The sequence below is a fragment of the Littorina saxatilis genome, linkage group LG17 (genome assembly GCF_037325665.1).
Source record: "Littorina saxatilis isolate snail1 linkage group LG17, US_GU_Lsax_2.0, whole genome shotgun sequence".
Taxonomy (NCBI): Eukaryota; Metazoa; Mollusca; class Gastropoda; order Littorinimorpha; family Littorinidae; genus Littorina; species Littorina saxatilis.
In genome coordinates this window covers 7,106,005-7,133,813 of record NC_090261.1, presented here as the reverse complement: position 1 = coordinate 7,133,813, position 27,809 = coordinate 7,106,005, and the positions used below count along the sequence as shown (strand labels likewise).

General features: G+C 42.6%; 2 protein-coding genes across 2 annotated transcripts in view; one reads left to right on the top strand and one right to left on the bottom strand.

The window, feature by feature from the left end:
- Positions 1-27,809, top strand: part of LOC138952738 (neuroglobin-like) — a 190,204-nt gene that overhangs the window by 64,951 nt on the left and 97,444 nt on the right. The window lies entirely within an intron of this gene.
- Positions 10,145-26,654, bottom strand: LOC138952277 (putative DBH-like monooxygenase protein 2). The gene is made up of 11 exons (XM_070323911.1): positions 26,519-26,654; positions 25,275-25,476; positions 19,221-19,353; positions 18,508-18,651; positions 17,543-17,722; positions 16,843-16,994; positions 15,736-15,979; positions 15,079-15,175; positions 14,175-14,356; positions 12,383-12,501; positions 10,145-11,082 (listed from the first exon to the last, which is right to left on the bottom strand). The coding sequence occupies exons 1-11, from the start codon at positions 26,521-26,523 to the stop codon at positions 10,717-10,719; spliced, it is 1,824 nt and encodes a 607-aa protein (XP_070180012.1). The 5' UTR covers positions 26,524-26,654; the 3' UTR covers positions 10,145-10,716.

Here is a 27,809-nt window from a genome sequence, read left to right as displayed (position 1 = left end):
GAATAAATCTTCCGAGACAGTAGACAAGAGAAGGTCATATTTGAGAGAGGAGCGCGTAGGCCGATTGTCTTTCCGACAAGCGAATGATACAGCAGATTAATCATTCGTTTTGACCAGAAACCTAGTCTCTAGTTTTTATGAATGAGTTTTTTAATTAAAACAATCACGAGAACTCTCTCGCTTAGCCTAATGGCTGTTCGATGGGTTTCGCAAGTAGAAATGTGCTTTATTTCACCAAATCAGCTCGTATTTGACATCGGTTTGGTATATATATATATATTTTCTAATCCTACCGCGAACTGGATAGCAGACGCGGCACGACTGTTGCACCACACTTTGAAGGGGATATAGCTCAGTTGGTAGCGCGCTGGATTTGTATTCAGTTGGCCGCTGTCAGCGTGAGTTCGATCCCAGGTTCGGCGGAAATTTATTTCAGAGTCAAATTTGTGTGCAGACTCTCTTCGGTGTCCGAACTCCCCCCCCCCCCCCCCCCCCGTGTACACTACATTGGGTGTGCACGTTAAAGATCCCACGATTGACAAAAGGGTCTTTCCTGGCAAAAATTGCTTAGGCACAGTTAATAATTGTCTACCTATACCCGTGTGACTTGGAATAATAGGCCGTGAAAGGTAAATATGCGCCGAAATGGCTGCAATTACTGGCCGTATAAAATTTCATCTCACACGGCATCACTGCAGAGCGCCTAGAACTGTACCCACGGAATATGCGCGATATAAGCCTCATTGATTGATTGATTGAAGTAATCCCACACTTTGAAGTAAATTACTTCAAAGTGTGGGGATGTGCCCCACACTTTGAAGTAAACCCATTTTTTACTTCAAAGTGTGGGGGGATCTTCCCACACTTTGAAGTAAACTCAGTTTTTACTTCAAAGTGTGGGGGGATCTTCCCACACTTTGAAGTAACTTACTTCAAAGCGTGGGACTTTTGCATCGCCTGTTTGAGCCTGATGATTTTGTCAAAAAAAATGGCAAAGTCTTTTGGATGAGTGAACAGAAAAAGTGAGCGAGCCAAGAAACATAGGGATGTTTGTTATCAGGCTTTAAAGGCATATGTACTCGATGACTATACACGCTAATTGCTTTACCAACAGCTGGAGACATGCTAAATTAAGTTCCCTGCAAAATATTGTGGTCTAGGACCCCTTCAATGTTGAGATATGTTAATTTTCATTTTGATCTGGATCGTCCTATTTATAGATTTGGCAACACATGTAACGTTGATGCAAGGGAGCTAACACCGCGGCTTTGTTGACATCCTCACTTTTTCAGAGGCTAGAACAAGCTGTAATGCATGTATTATGGTCCGCGCATGACATATCGTCATTATATGGTCTTATGGTGCGTTTGACATCGATTATGGGCAAACTACACTTTGTAAACACGGGAGCGCGTACATATGCCTTTAAGCAATGTCCCATTGTTGAGTATGACGAAAACTCGTGGTGACGATTTTAAAACATGTTGGGTCACGCATGGTCCAACCTTACATGGTCCAACCTTACATGGTCCAACCTTACATGGTCCAACCTTACATGGTCCAATCTTACATGGTCCAATCTTACATGGTCCAACCTTACATGGTCCAATCGTGCATGGTCCAATCTTACATGGTCCAATCTTACATGGTCCAACCTTACATGGTCCAATCTTACATGGTCCAACCTTACATGGTCCAACCTTGCATGGTCCAATCTTACATGGTCCAATCTTACATGGTCCAACCTTACATGGTCCAATCTTACATGGTCCAACCTTGCATGGTCCAACCTTGCATGGTCCAACCTTACATGGACAACCTTACATGGTCCAACCTTACATGGTCTAACCTTACCATGTCCAACCTTACATGGTCCAATCTTACATGGTCCAACCTTACATGGTCCAATCTTACATGGTCCAATATTACATGGTCCAACCTTACATGGTCCAACCTTACATGGTGCAACCTTACATGGTCCAACCTTACATGGTCCAATCTTACATGGTCCAATCTTACATGGTCCAATCTTACATGGTCCAATAATATATATGGACCATGTAAGATTGGACCATGTAAGGTTGGACCATGTAATGTTGGACCATGTAAGGTTGGACCATGTAAGATTGGACCATGCGTGACCCAACATGTTTTAAAATCGTCACCACGAGTTTTCGTCACACTCAACAATGGGACATTGCTTAAAGCCATATGTACTCGATGACTATACACGCTAATTGCTTTACCCACAGCTGGAGACATGCTAAATTAAGTTCCCTGCAAGATATTGTGGTCTAGGACCCCTTAAATGTTGAGATATTTGAATTTTTATTTTGATCTAGATCGTCCTATTTATAGATTTGCCAACAGAGGTAGCGTTGACGCAAGGGAAATAACTCCGCGTCTTTGTTGACATCCTCACTTTTTCAGAGGCTAGAACAAGCTGTAATGCATGTATATGGTCCGCGCATGGCGACATATCGTCATTACATGGTCTTATGGTGCGTTTGACATCGATTATGGGCAAACTACACTTTGTAAACACGGGAGCGCGTACATATGCCTTTAAAGCCTGATAACAAACATCACTATGTTTCTTGGCTCGCTCACTTTTTCTGTTCACTCATCCAAAAGACTGCCATTTTTTTGACAAAATCATCAGGCTCAAACAGGCAATGCAAAAGTCCCACGCTTTGAAGTAAGTTACTTCAAAGTGTGGGAAGATCCCCCCACACTTTGAAGTAAAAACTGAGTTTACTTCAACGTGTGGGAAGATCCCCCCACACTTTGAAGTAAAAAATGGGTTTACTTCAAAGTGTGGGGCACATCCCCACACTTTGAAGTAATTTACTTCAAAGTGTGGGATTACTTCAAAGTGTGGTGCAACAGTCGTGCCGCGTCTGCTATCCAGTTCGCGGTAGGATTAGAAAAAAATATATATATATACCAAACCGATGTCAAATTTATACGAGCTGATTTGGTGAAATAAAGCACATTTCTACTTGCGAAACCCATCGAACAGCCATTAGGCTAAGCGAGAGAGTTCTCGTGATTGTTTTAATTAAAAAACTCATTCATAAAAACTAGAGACTAGGTTTCTGGTCAAAACGAATGATTAATCTGCTGTATCATTCGCTTGTCGGAAAGACAATCGGCCTACGCGCTCCTCTCTCAAATATGACCTTCTCTTGTCTACTGTCTCGGAAGATTTATTCTACTCCCAAATAGCACTTCTTTGCACCTCTTATGACTCCTTCGTCCTCTAGAATCCCGTACCCATACCAAATACGAGCTGATTTGGTGAAATAAAGCACATTTCTACTTGCAAAACCCATCGAACAGCCATTTCCGGTGCTCGATCGCGGACATTTTCAGCTTTGAAGGATATTTACGGGCAAATATCAATCGCTCCCTGACTTTTTATGCATCGAGAAACAAATTTAGTCATCGCTGAATCAGTAGCTTACCTTAAATCCCGACATAAATCAAACAATACCTAGAAAACAGACAAAACTTGCCTTCACACGTGTCATGAGCGGCATTCGGCTTCTGTTCGGCATTTGACCGGTTATCCCCCGTGGCTCAAGGCCTGTTAGATTGTAGCTGTTCTTGTCTTTGCTTCCGTCTACTTAACTTCAAAATCTTAACAACAAAACGACTGTGGCTGAATCAAACAAAGTTGAAGAGCACACGAACTCTGTACTATCTAGGACAAGGACAGCACAAATAAAAAGTCAATTTTTGTGTCTACTGGAGGCGGGGATATAGCTCAGTTGGTAGCGCGCTGGATTTGTATTCAGTTGGCCGCTGTCAGCGTGAGTTCGATCCCAGGTTCGGCGGAAATTTATTTCACAGAGTCAACTTTGTGTGCAGACTCTCTTCGGTGTCCGAACCTCCCCCCGCGTACACTACATTGGGTGTGCACGTTAAAGATCCCACGATTGACAAAAGGGTCTTTCCTGGCAAAATTGCTTAGGCACAGTTAATAATTGTCTACCTATACCCGTGTGACTTGGAATAATAGGCCGTGAAAGGTAAATATGCGCCGAAATGGCTGCAATCTACTGGCCGTATAAAATTTCATCTCACACGGCATCACTGCAGAGCGCCTAGAACTGTACCCACGGAATATGCGCGATATAAGACTCATTGATTGATTGATTGATTGATTCCCAAGGACCTAATAAAAAGATAACCAAAAAATCAAAAGGAAAAGCTTACTTCACTTTATACAACGATGGACCATGCTCCCTTCATATAAATAAAACAACTAAAACGAAACTGCAACACGTTTAGAAAAATCTAACAGCTAATTCAAAATTCAACTAATTATATGTATTATGTGCGGGTACACGTTTGTGTGTCCACGTGTGTGTGTGTGTGTGTGTGTGTCTGTGTGTGTCTGTGTGTGTGTGTATGTGTGTGTGTGTGTGTGTCTACGTGTGTGTGTGTGTGTATGTGTGTGTGTGTGTGTCCACGTGTGTGTGTGTGTGTGTGTGTGTGTGTGTGTGTGTGTGTGTGTGTGTGTGTGTGTGTGTGTTTGCGTGCGTATGCGTGTGTGCATGTGTGCGTACGTTTGTCTGCCTGTCTGCCTGGTTTGTGTATAAATGTGTCTGTATCTCGCACAAAAGTCAGCTAGAATGCTATGCAGGAGAGGGTAGACAAACGAGCTCTGCTAGTTTCTGATCAAACACAACCTGTGAAATTATGCTTATATGGCCGCTTTTGCCGTAGCCGATCGATATTCAATTGAGCCTATAAATCGTCCATTTTGTTTAAGGTTCTCTCATGCTTATATACACGCATTAATTTCGGATTTAGAACGTGTTAATATATTAATATATTCAAAGACCTATCACGTGCCATTCAAATGCATACATTTCATGGCTCACTGCGCACATGCAAGTTGCTGAGGTGGTCATGCGTTCGATTATTTCTCTCCTAGGTGTAACGAATGCCATACTCGGCGAAGGCTGAAATTGCAGACAACGGATGTCAAGATAGCCATAGCAGCATACCTCCAATCCCATGCCACCCCCGACCTCGCCGCGCGGAACAACCTCTAACCCCAGAATGAAGCCACCTTTTTGACCCTGCCTGATCTCGTCAGCTAGGAACCCAACCCCCTCCCCCCCCCCCTCCCCATACGTTAACTTCTACCGGACCACCTCACCCAACGCCCCCCCCCCCCCCCCTCAAAAAAAAAATCCTAATTGGATGACTCACCATCTTGCTTCAAAGGGCGACACAAGGCCCATTGAATCTATGTCATGATATTCTCTGAGAGAATCGTTTTCTCTCCCCCCCCCCCCCCCCCACTCTCTCTCTCCCTCTGTCTTTCATTGTCGCGCTCTCTTCTGCGTTCTGAGTATCTCTTTATCTCAGCTCCCCTCTCTCTGTCACGCTCTCTACATCCTTGTAAAAATAAAATCAGTTCAGTTCAGTCAAAGAAACTACAATGGGAAGAAGGATAACTTCCTCATTGGGCATGCTTAGAAATGAGAATGGCTAAATATGAGTTATTCCCCTTTGCTGCATGCTGACCAGACTGTCTCCTGCTTTGTTATGACTAGTACAGTCGATCTTTCTCATGTTGTGACTTGCTTTATTTTCACATTTTCGGTATTTAAAACAGCAAACACACACACACACACACACACACACACACACACACACACACACATACACTGAAGAAGTTTCCATTCTGATTCGGTTATTTTATTTGGTGCTATATGTTTGCTTCACATTGTTCTTTTTTTTACATTGCTTGAGGTATCCCCATTCGCTAAACACATCCATAATGCATGCATGGCTCATTCGAAAGAGGGCAACTGAACAACTGATGCCCAATAGCAATAAATACTGAACAACTGAACAATAAATAGCAATAAAATGATGACAGTGCCAAGTTTTTAAGTACAAAGTGAAATCATGTGACTGGACAAAGGCACAATTACAAAATACAAATAAAAAAATCGTGGCCCATTTTAAATTAAGTTCTCAGCTCATGGGGAAGCATAAGATGACCCTAGAAACCGAAATTAGGAGACCTCCCGCCCCCAGGGCAGACTACAAAAAAAAAAGGGGGGGGGGGGGTAATTTGTGAAAAAGTATAAAAGGAATCAAAAACTGTATACATGTATTTAGTTAATACCCCAAAAAGTTGTATAGTATATACAATGTCAGACCCTAAAGAAAGTTTGTTAGTCATTGCTTAGGCAAAACAAAGCAAAATAGTCTGTTTACGGTATCCCGACCAACCCTATTATTTTTTCCCCGCCAACCCTAGACCTTTTTTTTGGCATTTGGAGAAAAAGAAAAAGAAAAAAAATCAATTTTGTTCCTGTTTTTTTGCAAAATAATTTAAAAAGATGGTTATAAAAAAAAAATTAAGAAAAGCCGACCTACCGACCCTCTTTTTGTGTGCCTATGTTACTGTAAACAGACCAAAAGGTACATCAAAAACAACACACCAGGGATGCTACTCTCCCCTTAAAAATAGCCATGGGTCATAGGTGTGACGTTTGAATCTTTTAGCTAAATAAAACCATAGGCAATTGATCGGAAATATCAGGAAAAATCTTACAAGTTTATTATTTGTTTGCTTGGACCAATCCTCTTGCCGAAGTGTTTTACAGTAAAAATTGATTTTACGTCAAAAGTATCACAGGAATATCGAATGTTGAGGTAAGGCTGGGATAGCCAAGTTCAAGAATAACGGAAGGTGACTGTTGAATCTTTTTGAAAATGTATAAAAATATAGATGGTAGGCAATTCAAAATTAAAAAAAGGACTCTCGGAGCATGGACTTTTGAGTCAAAAATTAAAGAAGGCTCTATGAGCCGAAGTACATGTTTTGTCTCTTTTTTTTTATTTTGAATTCCCTACGATCTATATTTTGATACAATTTTGGACCCTCTTTGTACGGAGAGAGTTGGCAATTGTTAATCACATTCTCTCATCTCATCGACTCTCCTTCGGCTCCTTGGTAACATGCGTTCCGTCTCTGCCAGGAATGGACACAGCAGCAGATAACCGGTAAATATGTAACAGGCATAAATGGCAAAATAGCTCGCCTCGCCTGATAATATATGAGACAACTGTTCTATTACAAAGTCTTTCTTGGGAGGCTTGGCTAATTTACTCGCTCGTTTTACACGGGGTTCCATCGTTTTCTTTTCTAATCGGAAAACCTTGCTCCTCAGTTTGTTGACCTTCTGCCGAAGTTCCGCTTCACGAGGGGATGGGGAGGATGACGACTTTGATGCTTTACATCCTATGTCCTCCAGGATCGCCTGAATGTCATCTAAAAAAGAAAACACACACACAAAACACACATAAAATAACATAACCATAACAAGTTACAACCTGGAAGAAATTAAAACATGTGTAATTCAATCACAAAATGAAAATAAACAATAGCGTAGGAAGGCAGGCCAGAAATGAAGTGTATTAGCAACTATGGATTCGATGTGGAACAATGATGGAATTGACCTTGTTTGGTACTGAATGGGTGAGGCCATTAGAACTGTACCCACGGAATACGCGCTATATAAGCTTTATATTGATTGATTGATTGATTGATTAGGACAACAGTACCAGGTAAACTCCTCACACACCATGCCTCTTTCTTTCTTTCTTTATTTGGTGTTTAACGTCGTTTTCAACCACGAAGCTTATATCGCGACGGGGAAAGGGGGGGGGGGGGGGGGGGGAGATGGGAATAGAGCCACTTAATTGTTTCTTGTCAAACCATGCCTCTAACAGGATATGTTTCCCATCTTTACGTGTGGGAACTACAGGTACAATTTCATCCATCCATGCATCCGCCCTATACAGCTTCTTCTTCGTCTGCGTTCGTGGGCTGAAACTCCCACGTGCACTCATTTATTTGCACAAGTGGAATTTTATGTGTATGACCGTTTTTACCCCGCCATTTAGGCAGCCATACGCCGCTTTCGGAGGAAGCATGCGGGGTATTTTTGTGTTTCTAAAACCCACCGAACTCTGACATGGATTACAGGATCTTTTTCGTGCGTATTTGGTCTTGTGCTTGCGTGTACACATGAAGGGGGATAAGTCACTAGCAGGTCTGCACATAAGTTGACCTGGGAGATCGGAAACATCTCCACACTTAACCCACCAGGCGGCCGCGACCGGGATTCGAACCCTCGACCTTCCGAGTTAATAGACCGACGTCTTACCACCCCGCCCCAGCGCCCGTCACCCTATACAGCGATTATCAACTATGTAATGGATGGGTTTAAACATTTTTTGATGTCAGGGTGTTCTTCATGGTTAAAAATCTCTTACCTGGTTGAACAATTTGTGTATCAGGCGACAGGTCGGTGCTGGCTTCATTTGTAGCTACCCTTTGCGATGGTGCCTTCCTCCCACTAGCAACCTGCAAATTGCACAGCTCTTTAACTGACAAACTCACAACCAACACCCAGTCACAATGAAACATTTCTCCCAATTTCATGGCATTGGTCTTAGGCCACACACAAAAAGTGTATGTTTCTGGTAAGGCAAAACAAAAAATAATCTGTTTACGGTATCCGGACCGACCCTATTTTTTTCCCACCGGCCCTAGACTTTTTGGGGGCATTAAAAAATAAAATTAAAATATTCAGATGGCTAAAATACAAAACTAAAAAGCCGACCTACCGACGCTATTTTTGGGGGGCCTATGTTACCTTAAACAGACTTTTTTGTGACCTAACATGACTAAAGGTGGAGATTTTTTTTCTAACCTTTTTTTTTAAAACCATCTTTTAAACTATTTTGTTGAAAAACAGGAAAACAATTGATTTTCGAATACCCCTTTTATTTTTGAAAATGCAAAAAAAAAAAATGTCTAGGGTCGTCGGGAAAACATAGGTAGGGTCAGGTGACCAGAAACATACAACTTTTTTGTTGTTGACGCCGACCCTATACCTTTTTTGCCATTTGGGGCTGTTTTTTTGCAAAATAAGTTCATCATATCATCATAATCAGGACGTCGATCCAAAATAAGTAACTTTTTTTTGTTGGCCTTATCATTTTTTTGCGCTAAATGCAAACAGGCATTATTTGATGGGAACAATGCTGTTGTTTTCAATTCTTACATCAGCCTCAAACTTGTCATTACTCAACCTGCATTTAATAGTGTGCTTCTTTGGTTTGCAAAAACCTAAAACCAATAAATAAATAACCTTCGGTGGTGGATTGGGCACTGCAAACAATGTCGGGACAGCATTCCACACAAGTGATCCTCTCTGCAGGATTGTTTTACTGGTTGGCCTCAAAGTGATCAGTACAAAGCTTGAGACCTTGAACAGCAGCTGGCTGCAGCTTTTCAAAGTCCTCTCGCCTTGTGAATTGCATCCATATTCTGCACCTAGTTTGACAGTAAAAACAACAATGTTATTGTTAAACTAAGCAAAAAGGAAAGACAAAGAAAGCTAAATCAGATCTTCAGTCTAAATCTAACGCTCTGCCTGAACGCAAAACGGATGAGTGATGTACCTTTGTACTGTAGTTTTCCCGTAAGCAAGGTTTGATAAAGGTTTCGGCAAATATGCCCACGGGTTTGTCATCAAGTGTAAACTGTTGTTTTGTACTGACTGCTGACTCACACTCACAGTCGTAAGTACTCGCTGACGCTGTAGTCTACTGAGTGAGTTGACTCGAGCCATTGCATTCTCATTCTGAAGAAGGTAAACCTGATGAAATAATCACTGCACAACCCACCTTTTTTCTTCTGTAGGGAACTTGTGGAAAGTTTTCCCGAAGCAGCTCTGTTTGTAACGGGCGTTCTTGCAACAAAAAGCCGAGCACAATTATTTACCACCACCTCGCACACGATCGGTACCTACGCGATCCGCCATTTTGTTTTCGCCGCCAGCATGTGACTAGGGACGATAACCCACAAACACTTTTTCGCATTTTCTTCGCAAGTTCCACGTCTTCCTTTTGTACAGTGTTTGGTTCAGTTCAGTTCAGTTTAGCTCTCTCTCTCTCTCTCTCTCTCTCTCTCTCTCTCTCTCTCTCTCTCTCTCTCTCTCTCTCTCTCTCTCTCTCTCTCTCTCTCTCTGTTTCACATTATACGTCTTATTTCACTGCTTCTCATTCATAAGTTCGGAGGTAAAAGACGTGAAGGTAGTTCATTTTCAAAAAGATATGTTTTTATTTTATTCATTTTGTCTAATTGTTATTTTCAACAGATTGTATTGGGTTACAACAGGGTTAAGGCACATACAAATCTGGACATTTTTTAACAATGTATTTATTCATAAAATCAGACAAATTCTTTAGTGCTAATTTTCATTATTTTTGTTTATCCGAAACAAGAGGCGAAAAACATTATGAACACTCATCTGTACCTACAACAATGGGCTATCGTGTGAAGAGTGTGCCGTTGTTGTTGTTGTTGAGGCCGTTGTTGTTGTGGTTGTTTTAAACTGAGGCTGGGGTATCAAAACGTATTATTCAGAGTTCATGCTTTGGTAGCACAATTGTGTATTTACCCGCAGCCTAGATGTGAAAACTTCAAGCAGAGGAAAAGAGGAATCGATAAAATCAACAGACGATTTACATACACAAAAACTCGATATAGGATATAATAACTCTCCTTTTAGGATTACAATTCTTAAAAATAAGATGAAAGAGATGATGCATAGAAAGAGCTTCAACGTGTAACCCAACGGGTCTTAAAGTGGACGAAGGTGCGGGAAACTAAGACAGGGCGTGGTAGAGAGTTCCCACCATCAGCCCCAGAAGGGTTAACAAAGAGGTGGACTGCAGCGCCAAGGCTCCACCGGTACCGTCGTTACCGCTGTCATCCGTTCCATTCGTCATTGTGTGTCCACCTGCTACGTTGCGACAGACGATGTCGTCCGCTGTGTCCGTGGCCGCCAGACAGTCCTTGTAGAGTTGCAGCTCACAGGTCGCCATAGCCCCCAGAAAGTTTCGGCCCGCCTCCGTCAACTGCAGTAGGTACCACTTGATCAAGAGTAGCGAGTCGGGGTTCCTAAAGCACGGTTCAGACTGCATGGCTTGCCTTAAGGCCGTGTTACACTCCGTGGTGCAAGGGCCGAAGGGCTGCGTGAGAAACAAACACAGTCATTTCAAGAGTGAAGAATGAAGGCGTTGACGTCGAGCTAATGGCTAACAACGACGATGATGATGATGATGACGACAACAATGCTGACGACCATGATGATGATGACGACAACAATACTGACGACCATGATGATGATGACGACAACAATACTGACGACCATGATGATGATGATGACGACAACAATACTGACGACCATGATGATGATGACGACAACAATACTGACGACCATGATGATGATGACGACAACAATACGGATGACCATGATGATGATGATGACGACAATACTGACGACCATGATGATGATGACGACAACAATACTGACGACCATGATGATGATGACGACAACAATACGGATGACCATGATGATGATGATGACGACAATACTGACGACCATGATGATGATGACGACAACAATACTGACGACCATGATGATGATGACGACAACAATACTGACGACCATGATGATGATGACGACAACAATACTGACGACCATGATGATGATGACGACAACAATACTGACGACCATGATGATGATGACGACAACAATGCTGACGACCATGATGATGATGACTACAACAATTCTGACGGTGGTGTACAAATGTAAACAAATGAAGACAAATGATTCGGTGGTTTGAATTGGTAACAAACCACCTTACCTACCAGTCCATTATTGTAGCAACCAATCTGCCAAGCCCCAAATTAACGCGTCTTTATGCACATTCCATTGTCCCATTCAATAGCAAGACTTTTGATTCAGACCAAGAATTTATAACCGGTATATTATACACACTATCGTTCTCGTGTACGCTGTCCTGTACAGCGTCTCAGATCTGCCCAGGCGTTTACATGTCACGAGAGCATCGTTCCAACTTGACACATATATTATGAAATAACCAAAGGGAAGTAAGCGCTCTAAATGCATACGACATGTGAAATAGAGTAAGCTAGAGTTATTCGGAACCAATCTCCTGGCACCTGTAAGAATAACAAGCATTAACATGAACCAGCGCCTTTCATCCTTCAAATATGCCATGAGCCAAAAGCCTCTCGCTTTCCTGTGAATAGCCAGACCGTTTTGTTCCACTCATTTTGTAGATGAACACAGGTGTGATTTAGGAAATTAATTCTGCCAGAAATTCTCACTCTGCACAGAAAACAGGCAGGGTGTTGATGTTTGGTATGTGTCTAGGTGGAAGGATGCTCTTAGTGTTGTTGCCTGGGTAGATCCGTGGTGATGTACATGGTCGCTTACAGGAGAAGGCATGTGCCCTGAAATACCTTGCAAACGGACGTGAGATTCTTGTAGAGTTCCGTCTGGTTGAATGCAGGTTTAAAAAAAATTTGCCTCGCCTCTGTGTCACAGCCACCCTCCGTTGGAGGATCGCAACCAGACAGACCTGCAAACACACATACACAGTCATTCATGCACGCGCGCACGCACACACACACACACACACACACACACACACACACACACACACACACACACACACACACACACACAAACGGTTCAAAAAGCTTTACCTTTCAATAAACATTCCCCAACCTTTTCCCAACATTTTCACAGACGTATCAACTTTTTCAATCTGTTCTGTCAACCAACACAACTTGGTTCACTGGTTTGACTTCGGTGGGTTCCTCGTTCGTTTAATTTCATGTCTTTGGTGAATGTTTGTTGATCATCTATATAAATATACGACTAGTGTCTGTCTGTCTGTCTGTCTGTCTGTCTGTCTGTCTGTCTGTCTGTTCGCGATGCACGGCCAAAGTTCTTGGTGGATCTTTTTCAAATTTGGACACCGTATTCAGCTACACCCCGGACACAACCTCATCGATGAGATATTTCAACACGTGCTCTCAGCGCGCAGCGCTGTGCGCGCTGAACCGATTTTTTTGTGTGTGTGTTTTTTGTCGGGATCCACTACCAGTAACTCTTCCTTATCTTCTCCAGTGTTTTCAGCCGCGATTATCTCCCTTCCTCCGTGTGGCGTCAATCCATATTCCCGTTACGTTACTATTTTTAGAAGGTCACTGCACGTTACTATTTTTAGAAGGTCTCCAGTGTTTTGCGCGTTTATCTCCTTTCCTTCGTGCGCCGGCAAAGCCGGGTCCCAGGCGCAGCCTGGTATTCGGCTCTACTTCTTCCCGGCGAAGCCGGTACCCGGCGAAGCGGGTAATCATCTAGTAAGTCATAACCTCGGAAACATCTCAAACTTTCCCACACTTTTCTCACAATTTCTAAACTTTACTAACCTGAAAAAAGTAGAACTGTCCAGTTTTCTCAAAATGTACAAACCCGTCAAAACCCTGCACGCACGGGATCGTCAGTAATATGGCAAAAGCCATCCATTGGACAAGGTCTCAATTTGGTCAGAATCTCAACTGAGGTAATGTCATGTAATTTATTAACGTTGCGGACAGGAGTGACAGGATATCATACGTTTTCTCTTGCAAGAAGCACATCATCAATGGGACTAATCAGAAATTAAGACACACACTTTCAGACTGATCGGAAGTTAAGACACAAGCTTTCAAACAAACAGGAGAGAACATACACGGTTTGATTGAGACCAACACGAAATCGGTTGTGTCATTTTCGTCGAAATAATGAAACAGGAATAGGACGGCTCTCTCTTGAAACCACAGGAACGACAACTGGCACTTGGTCTTAAAACCTTGCAATGCTGCCAGGACAAATCATGCCAAGCAAGCCCTAACTTTAGGGCTGCCAGGACACCCGCCGTATAGGCCACTTTCCCGTTCTTTGGATCCGCCATTGCTCCCACATACACAACACCGTGCGATGTTCTAGACGGTTCTAGGCTAATTGCCGGGGGGCAATTAGCCGGGGGGCAATTAGCCTGCTACCGTTCTAGGCATCTTCTTTCTTCCGTTAAAACAGAGAACCTATGTTTGGCTAAGGTCGTGTTTCCCTTGCTACAAGCTATACCCACAAAGTGCCAACTCAATCGGCCTAGAAACATTAAAATCGGAGTGCAGACAGAGGGACAATCAGAGTGAATCCTATACACCCCCTGTTAACGGCGAGTTTAAAAAGAGACAGATGTACCTCTCCAGGATGTGCACTTTAGTTTCTTCAGGTTCTCTCTGGGGAAGAAGGTCAGGAACCCGTAACACATCTCGTCCGAGGTTGCGTCCCCTTCAAAGGTGGTTGTGGCCTTGTCCAGGGAGGCGAAGTGACAGTTGGTTCTGATCATGTCACCCGGGTGGATCACCACTGGCTCCGTGTATCTACACATCCACAAGGCACAATGAATTACTTCTCAGGTTAATGTTCAAAGACAGTGTTTCATTTCATTTTTTTGATATTTCATTTTATATTTCTGTATTATCCCAGTGTTGGGAGATTCGGGTCGCTTCCTCCCAGTGGAAAGCTAGCAGCAACAGAGTCGCGCTACCCAGGTGTGTGCGTGTTTAGGTGTAATCAGCCACATGCCTTTATGGCAGAATGGCCGAGGTCTTTCACGTGCCACTGTGGTGACACCGGGATTGGACATGGATACCGTCTCTGAGTCTGCACATAACGTTGACCCATGTCCGTCCCTGCCAGTATTCGAACCTGTGACCTTAGGATCACAAGTCTAGTGCACTACCAACTGAGCTACTACTACTTACTGACTCTTATGTTGCAGCTTTGTTTTCCTGAGACTGCCAACAATATAACAACAACAACACTTTCAAAAGATAAACTTTAATTAAGCAACTTACAGACAAATAACACAACTAAAGGATTGGCCAGCTAGAAAAAAAAATGTATGCAGAATGCAGATTCAAGCTCACGCTATCAATGCAACAGTAAGAGCAGCTTCAAGTTCATAATAACAACATGACACAATTCTCAAACAACAACAACAGCAACAACATCAATACAGTGGACATAACTATCATAATTGTTGTGTATGAATGCCTTATGCTAATAATATCTGCTTTGCTTATCCCGTCAGCAAACTTACTCGTAGAATTTTGGCGTGTCGTAATCATAGATGACGTCATTGGTCAAGTTCATCAGGAACCGACCGTTACGATGAAGTTCAAGGTTCATGGCAGTGCCTGCAGAAAGACAGAAAGGTACAGCTTGAAGCGTTCAATGGTCTTGGCGTATCTTCACAGGAACACAGGTGTTCATTGATAGAAAACGTATTCAAAACGAGTAGTACTCAAACAGGACACAAGCAGAAGGCTAAAAGCAAAATGAGCGGTTCTCTAATAGGACACTAGCCAAACCCCGACCAAGTTGTATCCACAGAAGGCCGAGAGATAAATCGGCTGGTACTCAGACAGCCTGACCCCAAACCAACAATATCCACATAAGGTTGCAAGAAGCAAATCGATCAATTGGTACTAAGAAAGGACACGCGCATTACCCAAACCAGATATTGTTCAGGAATGTCGCGGGCAGTCGGCGAAACGCCATAGCTTCTTTTTTTCGCCAAACATTACCGCCATTTCGGCAGAATTGCAGAACTTGTTGCGGTGGGGGGAAAGCAGACGCCACGGATTGTCGATAGTTTCTGAAACTTGCCGAAAAGTTCATTTTGTTGAATATACCGAAGGAGAAAGTAAATGCAAGTAATATTTCTAGAAAGACCAAAACAGGATGAGATAGGTACCGAGGTAGTGCATGTGGTTGGCAGCAGAGGTGATGTGGATGTCGCCCGTCATCAGGTTGTTGGTGCATGTGGAGGAACAGTCGGAGGTGGCCAGGGTGTCGGGGGAGCGAGGGGGGATCTGGATGTAGTTCTGCCCCGTCATCAGCATGGCCATGTTGTTGGCTCGCAGCTCACTGGTGTAGTGCAGTCTCATGCCCGAGCTGTCATTGAAGTGGGCATGCAGCTGGGGGTTGTTCCAGTGAGACTGAAAACAAATGGTATTCCAAACAACACTGTTTACACCCAAACTAAAACGCAATATTTGTGTTAATAGAAATGTGAGGTGCCAAAAGACAAATGTCCATGTTTATGTAAAATCAATCAATCAATCAATCAATCAATAGAATTTATTTCCAAAATGCAAAAGACATGATTTTGTTTTGAATGTTGCAGTAAATCATATATCCACGTCCACACTCACATTCACACCCATGGTTAAATACTATTTGCACAACCGACTAGAGTCTCCCCCTTTCTCCCACCCACCCCCCCCCCCCCCCCAAAAGAAGCACAGGACTAGTGGACATTAAGGTTTTCTTATCTTATCTTATCTTATCTTATCTTATCTTATCTTATCTTATCTTAATCTACACGCTTGTTTCTCTCGCCCTGAACTCCCTATTTAGGTCTAAGATTAGAAGCAGATTTAGAACTACACAGTATAGTACCAGGCCAAGATAGCCCTGAACAGGTAGTAGCGATTATCAATCAATTCATCCGCGCAGTGATCAATTAAAATACTGAGAATACAAAAAAGAAACCAACCCAAAGTTGAATCTATCTTCAGTTAATCTGCGAATAAATCCAAAATCATTCCAGCTCCACATAGCTGGCAGCCAGGGTGTTGATTTTGAGTTTGTGTCCAAGAGAAGGAATGTTTTTATCCCGTGTAAAATCCTGGACAGGTCTATGAAGATTTAGAAGATAGTCTACACAGGCAAGGAAGGTTGGTGTAGGTGTAATCATGCAGCCACTCGCACTTAGGACAGGATGACCGAGGTCTTTCACGTGCCACTGTGGTGACACGCGGTGGGACATGGATACCGTCTCTAGGTGCTGCTCCCTCACCTGAATCATGAGTCTTTTGTAACCAGTCTGTCCCATCAGCACACCAGCTCCCGTGTGGAAACACTGCCCGGTGACTCCCAGGGACCACGCCCCCAGTAGATCAGGACATCCACCCATCCCACACTCACTGGGTTCGGCGCTCACCGCAAAATCTGACACAATGTTAAATGAGATTTTATCCTAGACCTCAATATTTTTAATTTTCAAAGAGATCTTAGCGATTGTTGAAGGCGCTTTCAGGATGTAAGGTAGTTGAAAACACTGTCGGGATGAAAGTTCGAAAATATGATAAATACACAGTCAGACAGAATGACCGTTAGAGACACTTTAAATCAAAAGGTTGATAAGGACACTTTCTTGGTGAAAAGGTTACGCAGAGACTTTCAGGCCAAAAGGTTGTCAAGGCGCTTTCAGGTGAAAAACATGAGCATATTTGTTTCTGTCAAATTAGAACAAGATTTACTCGCAGTTAACGAGTATCCAAAAAGAAATGGTGTCCCCAAATATATCTGAACCCAAGTTATTTTTTCAACAGGATTGTTTTCCATCGACAAAGCCCTATAAGCATTGTCTACATCTTGTTACTGTTTGCTTATTGGGAGCTTAAGCCAAAAGTATGAGCGTTGAACAAGAAAGCACAGAGAACAACAACAACAACAACAACAACAACAACAACAACAACAACAACAACAACACTCACCGTCAGCACAGCCAAAGAGAAGCATGTGATGCATGATGTATGAGTTGTTGATGATTGGCTCCGTGGCGATGACGTGAAAATCCTTCGTGACGTCAGGCCACTGAAACGTCATGCACATGTAGGTCGTCTCCTGCTGCGGAACAGGTGTAAGAGGCATGCGTAGATCTAGCTGCTTTACGTCTGTTAATGACAGCAAAGCGTCAAAAGTCATACGCAGAGTTTTGTTCAAACATTCTCCCATCTAGGCCTACATAGATTTACGGTGTGGCTTATGCATGAGAGGAAGTGCTCACACGAGTAGCTGGACTCTGAAAATCAACTATTTAAACAAAAGAGGACACAACAAGAACCAGGTTCGGTATTATCTTCATCAATATTTCGGCAAACTGCTTTCTTCAGGATGGTATAAAGTATATTTTAACATTTCTGAAAATCAACGTCAGTTTCAAGTCAAATAAACGAAATATCGTATTTTTGAATGCTCATGATATCAGACAAGATCATTCGTAGAGCATAGCAAAACGATAGAGGGGGAAACAAATAACAATAAAATAAAGAAAAGAATGCCCTTAATTTGTGTGAAAGCCTGTGACAGCTAGTGAACACAGTTGTGGTGTACACGAGAAGAACGGAAACGTTAAGCCACACGTACAGTTACACGTACAGTTACACGTACAGTTACACGTACAGTTACAAACACATTAGCAAGATCTAGGTGTGGCATTTTTCAGCACCTGTACCGGAAGTGTACGGGTAACGTCATCAAATCTAGTTTTTACGTCACGCATTTGCCAAGATCTGCAGTCTTGGTTGGAGTAAAACAACCTATGATTTGGAACATTGGAGAGAAAAAAAGTGAGTTACGGGTGACGCAATATCTACACGTACGCGTACAGGTCTTTGCTACACGTTCGATTATCTAGAACACTGTAATATTGACAAGGCAGGTTGGAGTTGATTTCTACCTGAACTCTCAAGGGCGGGGCACTCAAACTCGGCTTGAACGCAGGCCTCTTTCATCCACTGTGCCTGGGTGGCATAGGTCACACCGGGGCTCGGTGGCACCGCTGTGTTCTGACACTTCTCACTGTCGTATGGATCGCACACTCCTGGAAATTAGAAGAAACAAGCCAAAGACCAAAAGCTTATATCCTTGCACCACATTCTTGAAAAACGATTTTGCAAAACGGTTCGTTTGTGTGAGATTTCATGGTTGTTGTTGTTGTTGTTGTTGTTGTTGTTGTTGTTGTTGTTGTTGTTGTTGTTGTTTTGAATTTTCCAACTATATTTTATTTTTTTCCTTGTAAAAAAAAAGGTACGGAGAGTGTCACTCTTGACATTGTACTGGGTAGAGGTCTGCAAGGGATAGAATGACGTTATCAAGACTGTCTGTTTAGCTGTACAACATTTCTGTCAACATTTCTGTTTGCTCGATGTGACGTGCGGACATCACCGGCAACGTCTCTCCCAGCAGTAGATGAAAACACAATCGTTTCTAAGATTTCAACCACGATTTTCACCGAGATATCAAACAAGATTTCAAACAAGATGTCATCCTAAGATTTCAAGCAAGATTTCAACCATTATTTCGAACAAGCATTCAAACAAGATTTCCACCGAGATTTTAACCAAGATTGTTAACAATTTAATCTTTGTTTTGCGATAATAAAAAAATTACCCGGATGCGTGATGCCCGAAGTGGATTCTGGAATGCCGCCCTTTGTCCAGGTGCATTGTGGGTCGCCTAATTCCTGACCGTTGGTTTTCCCGTCCCCATCGGAGTCTTTCTGACACAACTCTCTGGTCCATTTCTGAAACGATCACATTTTTGTTGATGCCTCAAGTGGTACCTATGTCTTAGGCCAAATAAAAATATTTGTCATCATTTTCACGAGTTTTCATTCACAAGCACCTGGGAAATAAATCTCATGTTCCCCAGGCAATAAATCCCCGGTTACCAAAGTGGCAGGAAGCAGGTTATACATGAATAATCAAAAGCAAACCCAATAGAAACGCTCGGGGATTCTTCGGCTCTTTTCATTGGCTGTGCATCCTCAAACCTGACATATTCATCGCAACATTTTATGAACTCAAAAACACCAGGGCCGGACTAGGCGAAGAGGAGGGGGGGGGGTTGCCAGTGGTGGCCCAGGGGGATGTCTCCCCTGGCGGCAGGGGCGGATCAGTTCATTTTATGACTTGTTTTTTTCAAAAGTATATTGTGAAGATATGGGTGTGAAGGCGCGAAGCGCCGAGCCGACGGCGCGAAGCGCCTAGCTTGCTAGGGGGGTCCGGGGGCATGCCCCCCCGGAAAATTTTGAAAAAAAAAGATGCAAAATGGTGCAATCTGGTGCATTCTGAGGATGATCATTACCAGTTTCAGGCAGCAGATTTTGTCACTGATTAATACCCCAAAAATTGAAACTCAATGTAAAATAAAGAAATGCATACCTCATTCAATATTTTTATTTTTTGGCTGGGGGGGGGGGTCCGGAAACCCTAGAACCCACACCACCCCCCCCCCCCCTCGTTGTGGGGGTCAGGGGGCGAAGCCCCCTGAAGCTGACGGGTAGGTCATATTCTGAGATAGGAAAATGGTCGCTCCTTGCATGAAACGGCATAAAATAAGCAATAATAAAAAAAATTTAAATAAGTAAGGTACATGTTTAGGCTAGGGGGGGGGGGGGGTTGCGCAACCCCCATAACCCCCCCGGTAGTCCGGCCCTGAACACAGAAAGTTGCTTTCACACGCCAGCTTTGATTGCCAGTGATTATCAAAATGGAACTCGTGTGGTTATCAAAACGACACTCGTGTTTCAAAGCATGGTTCCTTGTGTTGATTGTGCACTTATTTTCTCACTACCAAAATGATGACAAAAATGATGTTTGGATGTTCGTTGTCAGACTAGCTTTTTTGTCGGTCCTCGGGGGAGCATATTGACTTTTGTTTCATATTTATTGACCGCGGCCTTCGGCCTTGGTCAATAAATATGAAACAAAAGACGATATGCTCCCCCTCGGACCGACAAAAAAGCTGGTCTGTCAACAACCCATCAAACATCTTATAATGTTGGTTCAGGGTAACCCGACCGACCCGATTTTTTCCGACGACCCTAAAACTTTTTTTTCATTTCTCAAAAAAACACCAATTTTGGCAAATTTTGTGAACCATATCGAGACTAAACTCGACTAAATTTAAGGGGTAAAAAAAGCCGACCTATCGACCTAATCTTTTTTGGTCACATTACCCTAAACCAACATATATTTTGATTTGGCTTTTGTGAGATACGATGCTGAACCAGGCACAGCCTGATGGTGACCTTACAGATATTTAGTTGTTGTTGTATCTGCTAATGTGACACACTTTAGTCTTCTTGACAGTCTATGGTATTTTCCTTGAAAGTTTGAATAGAAAATGGAAGACATTTTGCGTGACGTCATTTTTCGCCATTGTGAGGTCCTCTCGATCTTTGCTTCATTGGAGGGTAAAGAAGAGATGTCTGGGTTTGTTTCATCCTCTCGATCTTTGCTTCATTGGAGGGTAAAGAAGAGATGTCTCGGTTTGTTGTATCCTCTCGATCTTTGCTTCATTGGAGGGTAAAGAAGAGATGTCTGGGTTTGTTGTATCCTCTCGATCTTTGCTTCATTGGAGGGTAAAGAAGAGATGTCTCGGTTTGTTGTATCCTCTCGATCTTTGCTTCATTTGAGGGTAAAGAAGAGATGTCTGGGTTTGTTTCATCCTCTCGATCTTTGCTTCATTGGAGGGTAAAGAAGAGATGTCTCGGTTTGTTGTATCCTCTCGATCTTTGCTTCATTGGAGGGTAAAGAAGAGATGTCTGGGTTTGTTGTATCCTGTCGATCTTTGCTTCATTGGAGGGTAAAGAAGAGATGTCTGGGTTTGTTTTATCCTCTCGATCTTTGCTTCATTGGAGGGTAAAGAAGAGATGTCTGGGTTTGTTTTATCCTCTCGATCTTTGCTTCATTGGAGGGTAAAGAAGAGATGTCTGGGATTGTTTCATCCTCTCGATCTTTGCTTCATTGGAGGGTAAAGAAGAGATGTCTGGGTTTGTTTCATCCTCTCGATCTTTGCTTCATTGGAGGGTAAAGAAGAGATGTCTGGGTTTGTTTCATCCTCTCGATCTTTGCTTCATTGGAGGGTAAAGAAGAGATGTCTGGGTTTGTTTTATCCTCTCGATCTTTGCTTCATTGGAGTGTAAAGAAGAGATGTCTGGGTTTGTTTTATCCTCTCGATCTTTGCTTCATTGGAGTGTAAAGAAGAGATGTCTGGGTTTGTTTTATCCTCTCGATCTTTGCTTCATTGGAGTGTAAAGAAGAGATGTCTGGGTTTGTTTCATCCTCTCGATCTTTGCTTCATTGGAGGGTAAAGAAGAGATGTCTGGGTTTGTTTCATCCTCTCGATCTTTGCTTCATTGGAGGGTAAAGAAGAGATGTCTGGGTTTGTTTCATCCTCTCGATCTTTGCTTCATTGGAGTGTAAAGAAGAGATGCCTCGGTTTGTTTTATCCTCTCGATCTTTGCTTCATTGGAGGGTAAAGAAGAGATGTCTGGGTTTGTTTTATCCTCTCGATCTTTGCTTCATTGGAGGGTAAAGAAGATATGTCTGGGTTTGTTTCATCCTCTCGATCTTTGCTTCATTGGAGGGTAAAGAAGAGATGTCTGGGTTTGTTTCATCCTCTCGATCTTTGCTTCATTGGAGGGTAAAGAAGAGATGTCTGGGTTTGTTTCATCCTCTCGATCTTTGCTTCATTGGAGGGTAAAGAAGAGATGCCTCGGTTTGTTTTATCCTCTCGATCTTTGCTTCATTGGAGGGTAAAGAAGAGATGTCTGGGTTTGTTGTATCCTCTCGATCTTTGCTTCATTGGAGGGTAAAGAAGAGATGTCTGGATTTGTTTCATCCTCTCGATCTTTGCTTCATTGGAGGGTAAAGAAGAGATGCCTCGGTTTGTTTTATCCTCTCGATCTTTGCTTCATTGGAGGGTAAAGAAGAGATGTCTGGGTTTGTTTCATCCTCTCGATCTTTGCTTCATTGGGGTGTAAAGAAGAGATGTCTGGGTTTGTTTCATCCTCTCGATCTTTGCTTCATTGGAGGGTAAAGAAGAGATGTCTGGGTTTGTTTCATCCTCTCGATCTTTGCTTCATTGGAGGGTAAAGAAGAGATGTCTGGGTTTGTTTTATCCTCTCGATCTTTGCTTCATTGGAGTGTAAAGAAGAGATGTCTGGGTTTGTTTTATCCTCTCGATCTTTGCTTCATTGGAGTGTAAAGAAGAGATGTCTGGGTTTGTTTTATCCTCTCGATCTTTGCTTCATTGGAGTGTAAAGAAGAGATGTCTGGGTTTGTTTCATCCTCTCGATCTTTGCTTCATTGGAGGGTAAAGAAGAGATGTCTGGGTTTGTTTCATCCTCTCGATCTTTGCTTCATTGGAGGGTAAAGAAGAGATGTCTGGGTTTGTTTCATCCTCTCGATCTTTGCTTCATTGGAGGGTAAAGAAGAGATGTCTGGGTTTGTTTCATCCTCTCGATCTTTGCTTCATTGGAGGGTAAAGAAGAGATGCCTCGGTTTGTTTCACCCTCTCGATCTTTGCTTCATTGGAGGGTAAAGAAGAGATGTCTGGGATTGTTTTATCCTCTCGATCTTTGCTTCATTGGAGGGTAAAGAAGAGATGTCTGGGATTGTTTCATCCTCTCGATCTTTGCTTCATTGGAGGGTAAAGAAGAGATGTCTGGGATTGTTTCATCCTCTCGATCTTTGCTTCATTGGAGGGTAAAGAAGAGATGTCTGGGATTGTTTCATCCTCTCGATCTTTGCTTCATTGGAGGGTAAAGAAGAGATGTCTGGGATTGTTTCATCCTCTCGATCTTTGCTTCATTGGAGGGTAAAGAAGAGATGTCTGGGTTTGTTTTATCCTGTCGATCTTTGCTTCATTGGAGGGTAAAGAAGAGATGTCTGGGTTTGTTTTATCCTCTCGATCTTTGCTTCATTGGAGGGTAAAGAAGAGATGCCTGGGTTTGTTGTATCCTGTCGATCTTTGCTTCATTGGAGGGTAAAGAAGAGATGCCTCGGTTTGTTTCATCCTCTCGATCTTTGCTTCATTGCAGGGTAAAGAAGAGATGTCTGGGTTTGTTTTATCCTGTCGATCTTTGCTTCATTGGAGGGTAAAGAAGAGATGTCTGGGTTTGTTTTATCCTCTCGATCTTTGCTTCATTGGAGGGTAAAGAAGAGATGTCTGGGTTTGTTTTATCCTGTCGATCTTTGCTTCATTGGAGGGTAAAGAAGAGATGTCTGGGTTTGTTTTATCCTGTCGATCTTTGCTTCATTGGAGGGTAAAGAAGAGATGTCTGGGTTTGTTTTATCCTCTCGATCTTTGCTTCATTGGAGGGTAAAGAAGAGATGCCTGGGTTTGTTGTATCCTGTCGATCTTTGCTTCATTGGAGGGTAAAGAAGAGATGTCTGGGTTTGTTTCATCCTCTCGATCTTTGCTTCATTGGAGGGTAAAGAAGAGATGCCTCGGTTTGTTTCATCCTCTCGATCTTTGCTTCATTGGAGTGTAAAGAAGAGATGTCTTGGCTTGTTTTATCCTGTCGATCTTTGCTTCATTGGAGGGTAAAGAAGAGATGTCTGGGTTTGTTTTATCCTCTCGATCTTTGCTTCATTGGAGGGTAAAGAAGAGATGTCTGGGTTTGTTTTATCCTGTCGATCTTTGCTTCATTGGAGGGTAAAGAAGAGATGTCTGGGTTTGTTTTATCCTCTCGATCTTTGCTTCATTGGAGGGTAAAGAAGAGATGCCTGGGTTTGTTGTATCCTGTCGATCTTTGCTTCATTGGAGGGTAAAGAAGAGATGTCTGGGTTTGTTTTATCCTGTCGATCTTTGCTTCATTGGAGGGTAAAGAAGAGATGTCTGGATTTGTTTTATCCTCTCGATCTTTGCTTCATTGGAGGGTAAAGAAGAGATGCCTGGGTTTGTTGTATCCTGTCGATCTTTGCTTCATTGGAGGGTAAAGAAGAGATGCCTCGGTTTGTTTCATCCTCTCGATCTTTGCTTCATTGGAGTGTAAAGAAGAGATGTCTGGGTTTGTTTCATCCTCTCGATCTTTGCTTCATTGGAGGGTAAAGAAGAGATGTCTGGGTTTGTTTTATCCTCTCGATCTTTGCTTCATTGGAGGGTAAAGAAGAGATGTCTGGGATTGTTTTATCCTCTCGATCTTTGCTTCATTGGAGGGTAAAGAAGAGATGTCTGGGATTGTTTCACCCTCTCGATCTTTGCTTCATTGGAGTGTAAAGAAGAGATGCCTCGGTTTGTTTTATCCTGTCGATCTTTGCTTCATTGGAGGGTAAAGAAGATATGTCTGGGTTTGTTTCATCCTCTCGATCTTTGCTTCATTGGAGGGTAAAGAAGAGATGTCTGGGTTTGTTTTATCCTCTCGATCTTTGCTTCATTGGAGGGTAAAGAAGAGATGTCTCGGTTTGTATCATCCTCTCGATCTTTGCTTCATTGGAGGGTAAAGAAGAGATGTCTGGGTTTGTTTCATCCTCTCGATCTTTGCTTCATTGGAGGGTAAAGAAGAGATGCCTCGGTTTGTTTCACCCTCTCGATCTTTGCTTCATTGGAGGGTAAAGAAGATATGTCTTGGTTTGTTGATTCTGTGCCGCGCCACTTTAATTCGCGTATTACAGTATTTTCCGTATAGTTCCCTGTAATGTGTGACAGACTTACCCTTCCAGCATCAGCGAAGTCCAGTCCGAAGACATTCCTGGCCCCTCCACCCTGCACGTTGAGATGCCCTACCCCGTGCCACAGCGCGTTGTCTTTACACGGGTGGGCCACCCGCCCGCCGTTTGGGAGCTCGTCCTGGTAGTCACGGTAACCATGGCAACCACACGCCAGGCACAGCGCCACCTGCAGAAGGGCTACTGGTCTGCGCGTAAGAAAAATGAAGAACACACGATTAGGAGGGAGAGAGAGAGAAAGGAGGGGGAGGGGCAGAGACAGGGAGACAGCCTGATAGATGGATGGATGGATGGTTTATTCAGACTGGGAGACAGTGACAGACAGAGGGAGGGGGGAGAGTGGGGGGGGGGGGGACTAGAAATAGAGAGACAGACAGAGAGAGGATACGGAATGCTAATATTGAAATCGAACTACGGGCCCTTAGCAAAGTCGAACATGGTGTAGCTGATATAAACAATCATTATATTAACAATATTTTCAGTGACAAAAAGAAAAGGACACACAGAGACACACACACACATACACACACACACTGACACACACACACACACACACACACACACACACACACACACGAACACACACAAACACACACGCACACACACACACTCACACACACACATACACACACAAAGAAAACAGAAAAAGCTAAATCTGTGAGGGATAACAACATAAGTAATCGGTACAGATAGAAATAAAGTCTTATAAATAACCAACGCCGTCGTCTAAGCTATACAATGATATAATACAGAAATCATGCAAGCATCACAAAGCGGATAAGAAAAGACGGCAGTTGGGGCAGTTTTATGCGAGTCGTCAGTGATAGTTTGCAAGCAGTGCTAAAATAAAGCCTCTGTCAAAAAAATAGACGTAGATTTCAGGATTGATTTTAACTTCCTTACATATATCCGAAGGAGCAAAACCAACAACAAAAGCAAGGCTAAGTGCGTATCTTTTTCACCTTTCACAGTTTTGTGTCTGTATCTTTCTCGTTCATTAAATGTCTAAATGTCACGGTTTGGACAGCCGTGCATGATAAGGTTTCTTTTTCTTATAGTGACTACACATTCCATCAACTGTCGTTTCTTGTAATGTAGCAGTAATCTTCTTGTTATATTTGTGTACTTTTTTTCTTGTTTAGTAATAAAACTTTAGAAGATGATCCGTGTTTATTTACTTATATAGTTATCAACTTACTGGTATCATTGCTTATTTACTTTATCACTCACCTCATAATAGGTAAGAATAAAAGAACTCCCCTAAAAGCTCAGTTCCATTGTCTCCCAATCACTTGTAGTGAGCACTGGTGATACTACAGATTGTGTATCACTATTTCGACTTTAAATACTGCATTAAACTGCAGGGTCACTCCACCCCAAAACACACCCGCTCTCTCATTTCAACGTGACCACATGCGCCAGAAATCAAAATATGGGTCTTAAAACCTACCTTCTGGGAGATAGGGGGCTTCTGTTTTCATTGGAATAACTTACCGCTAAGCGCTGGTTGACATCGCATTTTTTGTAATATCTCTAGCAGTCAGCACGAGGCGTCGCCCGTGTGATAGCAGAACCCGTTAAGCGTTTGTATCAATGACTATCACCTGGGAGTTTTCTGCATTTGTTTAGGAATGACGCCTGACATAAATAGAAACTCTCTCTCTCTCTCTCTCTCTCTCTCTCTCTCTCTCTCTCTCTCTCTCTCTCTCTCTCTCTCTCTCTCGCTCTCTTAATTAACTTAACTTCTATTTTTTCTTGTTATTAATCGAGTTACCCTCAATGGGTGAGGGCCGGACGAAAAAAAGCATGTATACTTTGCTTATTCTGTTACCCTCGATAAATAAATAAAGTTCAAAGTTCAAAGTTCTCTCTCTCTCTCTCTCTCTCTCTCTCTCTCTCTCTCTCTCTCTCTCTCTCTCTCTCTCTCTCTCTCTCTCTCTCTCTCTCTCTCTACACGTATTGTCAACAAAATGACAATTCACGACTAGCTGCTCCCCCAACGGTACCCTGACGAAAGTATTTTCACGAGCCTGTTCGCCCAATTTTTCACCGATTCATTCTGGATTCCAGGGTGGACAGGCGGTAAAAAGAGTAGTGTACACAAACATTGCTGTTGACATTTCTATACTGCATTTCTTTTTGACTTGATATCGTCAGCACCACACCATACGTGTGTTTATCTCTAACAACAAGGATGGCGTGTGTGTGTGTGTGTGAATACGAATACGAATAAACTTTATTGTCATGAAACGTAGTGTTTATAAGACACGGGAAGATAAATAACCAAATGATTACATTTTTTCTTTTTTTTGGAAGCAATTATATACAAATTCTCCCAATTTAGTTTGTACTTTGTCTACTTGCAAAAGTTGGCTTGGTACATCATATGAATATATGGGTAGATTAATTTCACTCATGAAAGATTTTCGTAATTGGTTGTTTTCTATGCAGTTATCTAGAAAATGTATTTCATCTTCTATTACTCCACATGTTTCACATAATCTATTTTCCCTAGGTGTAT

Excerpts from the sequence above, each read along its gene's own strand:
- LOC138952277 (XM_070323911.1), bottom strand. Across the intron at positions 19,354-25,274 it reads ACTTCGCTGATGCTGGAAGG|AAATGGACCAGAGAGTTGTG; the intron begins GTAAGTCTGTCA and ends TGATCGTTTCAG. Across the intron at positions 17,723-18,507 it reads CCCCGCCCTTGAGAGTTCAG|ACGTAAAGCAGCTAGATCTA; the intron begins GTAGAAATCAAC and ends TGTCATTAACAG.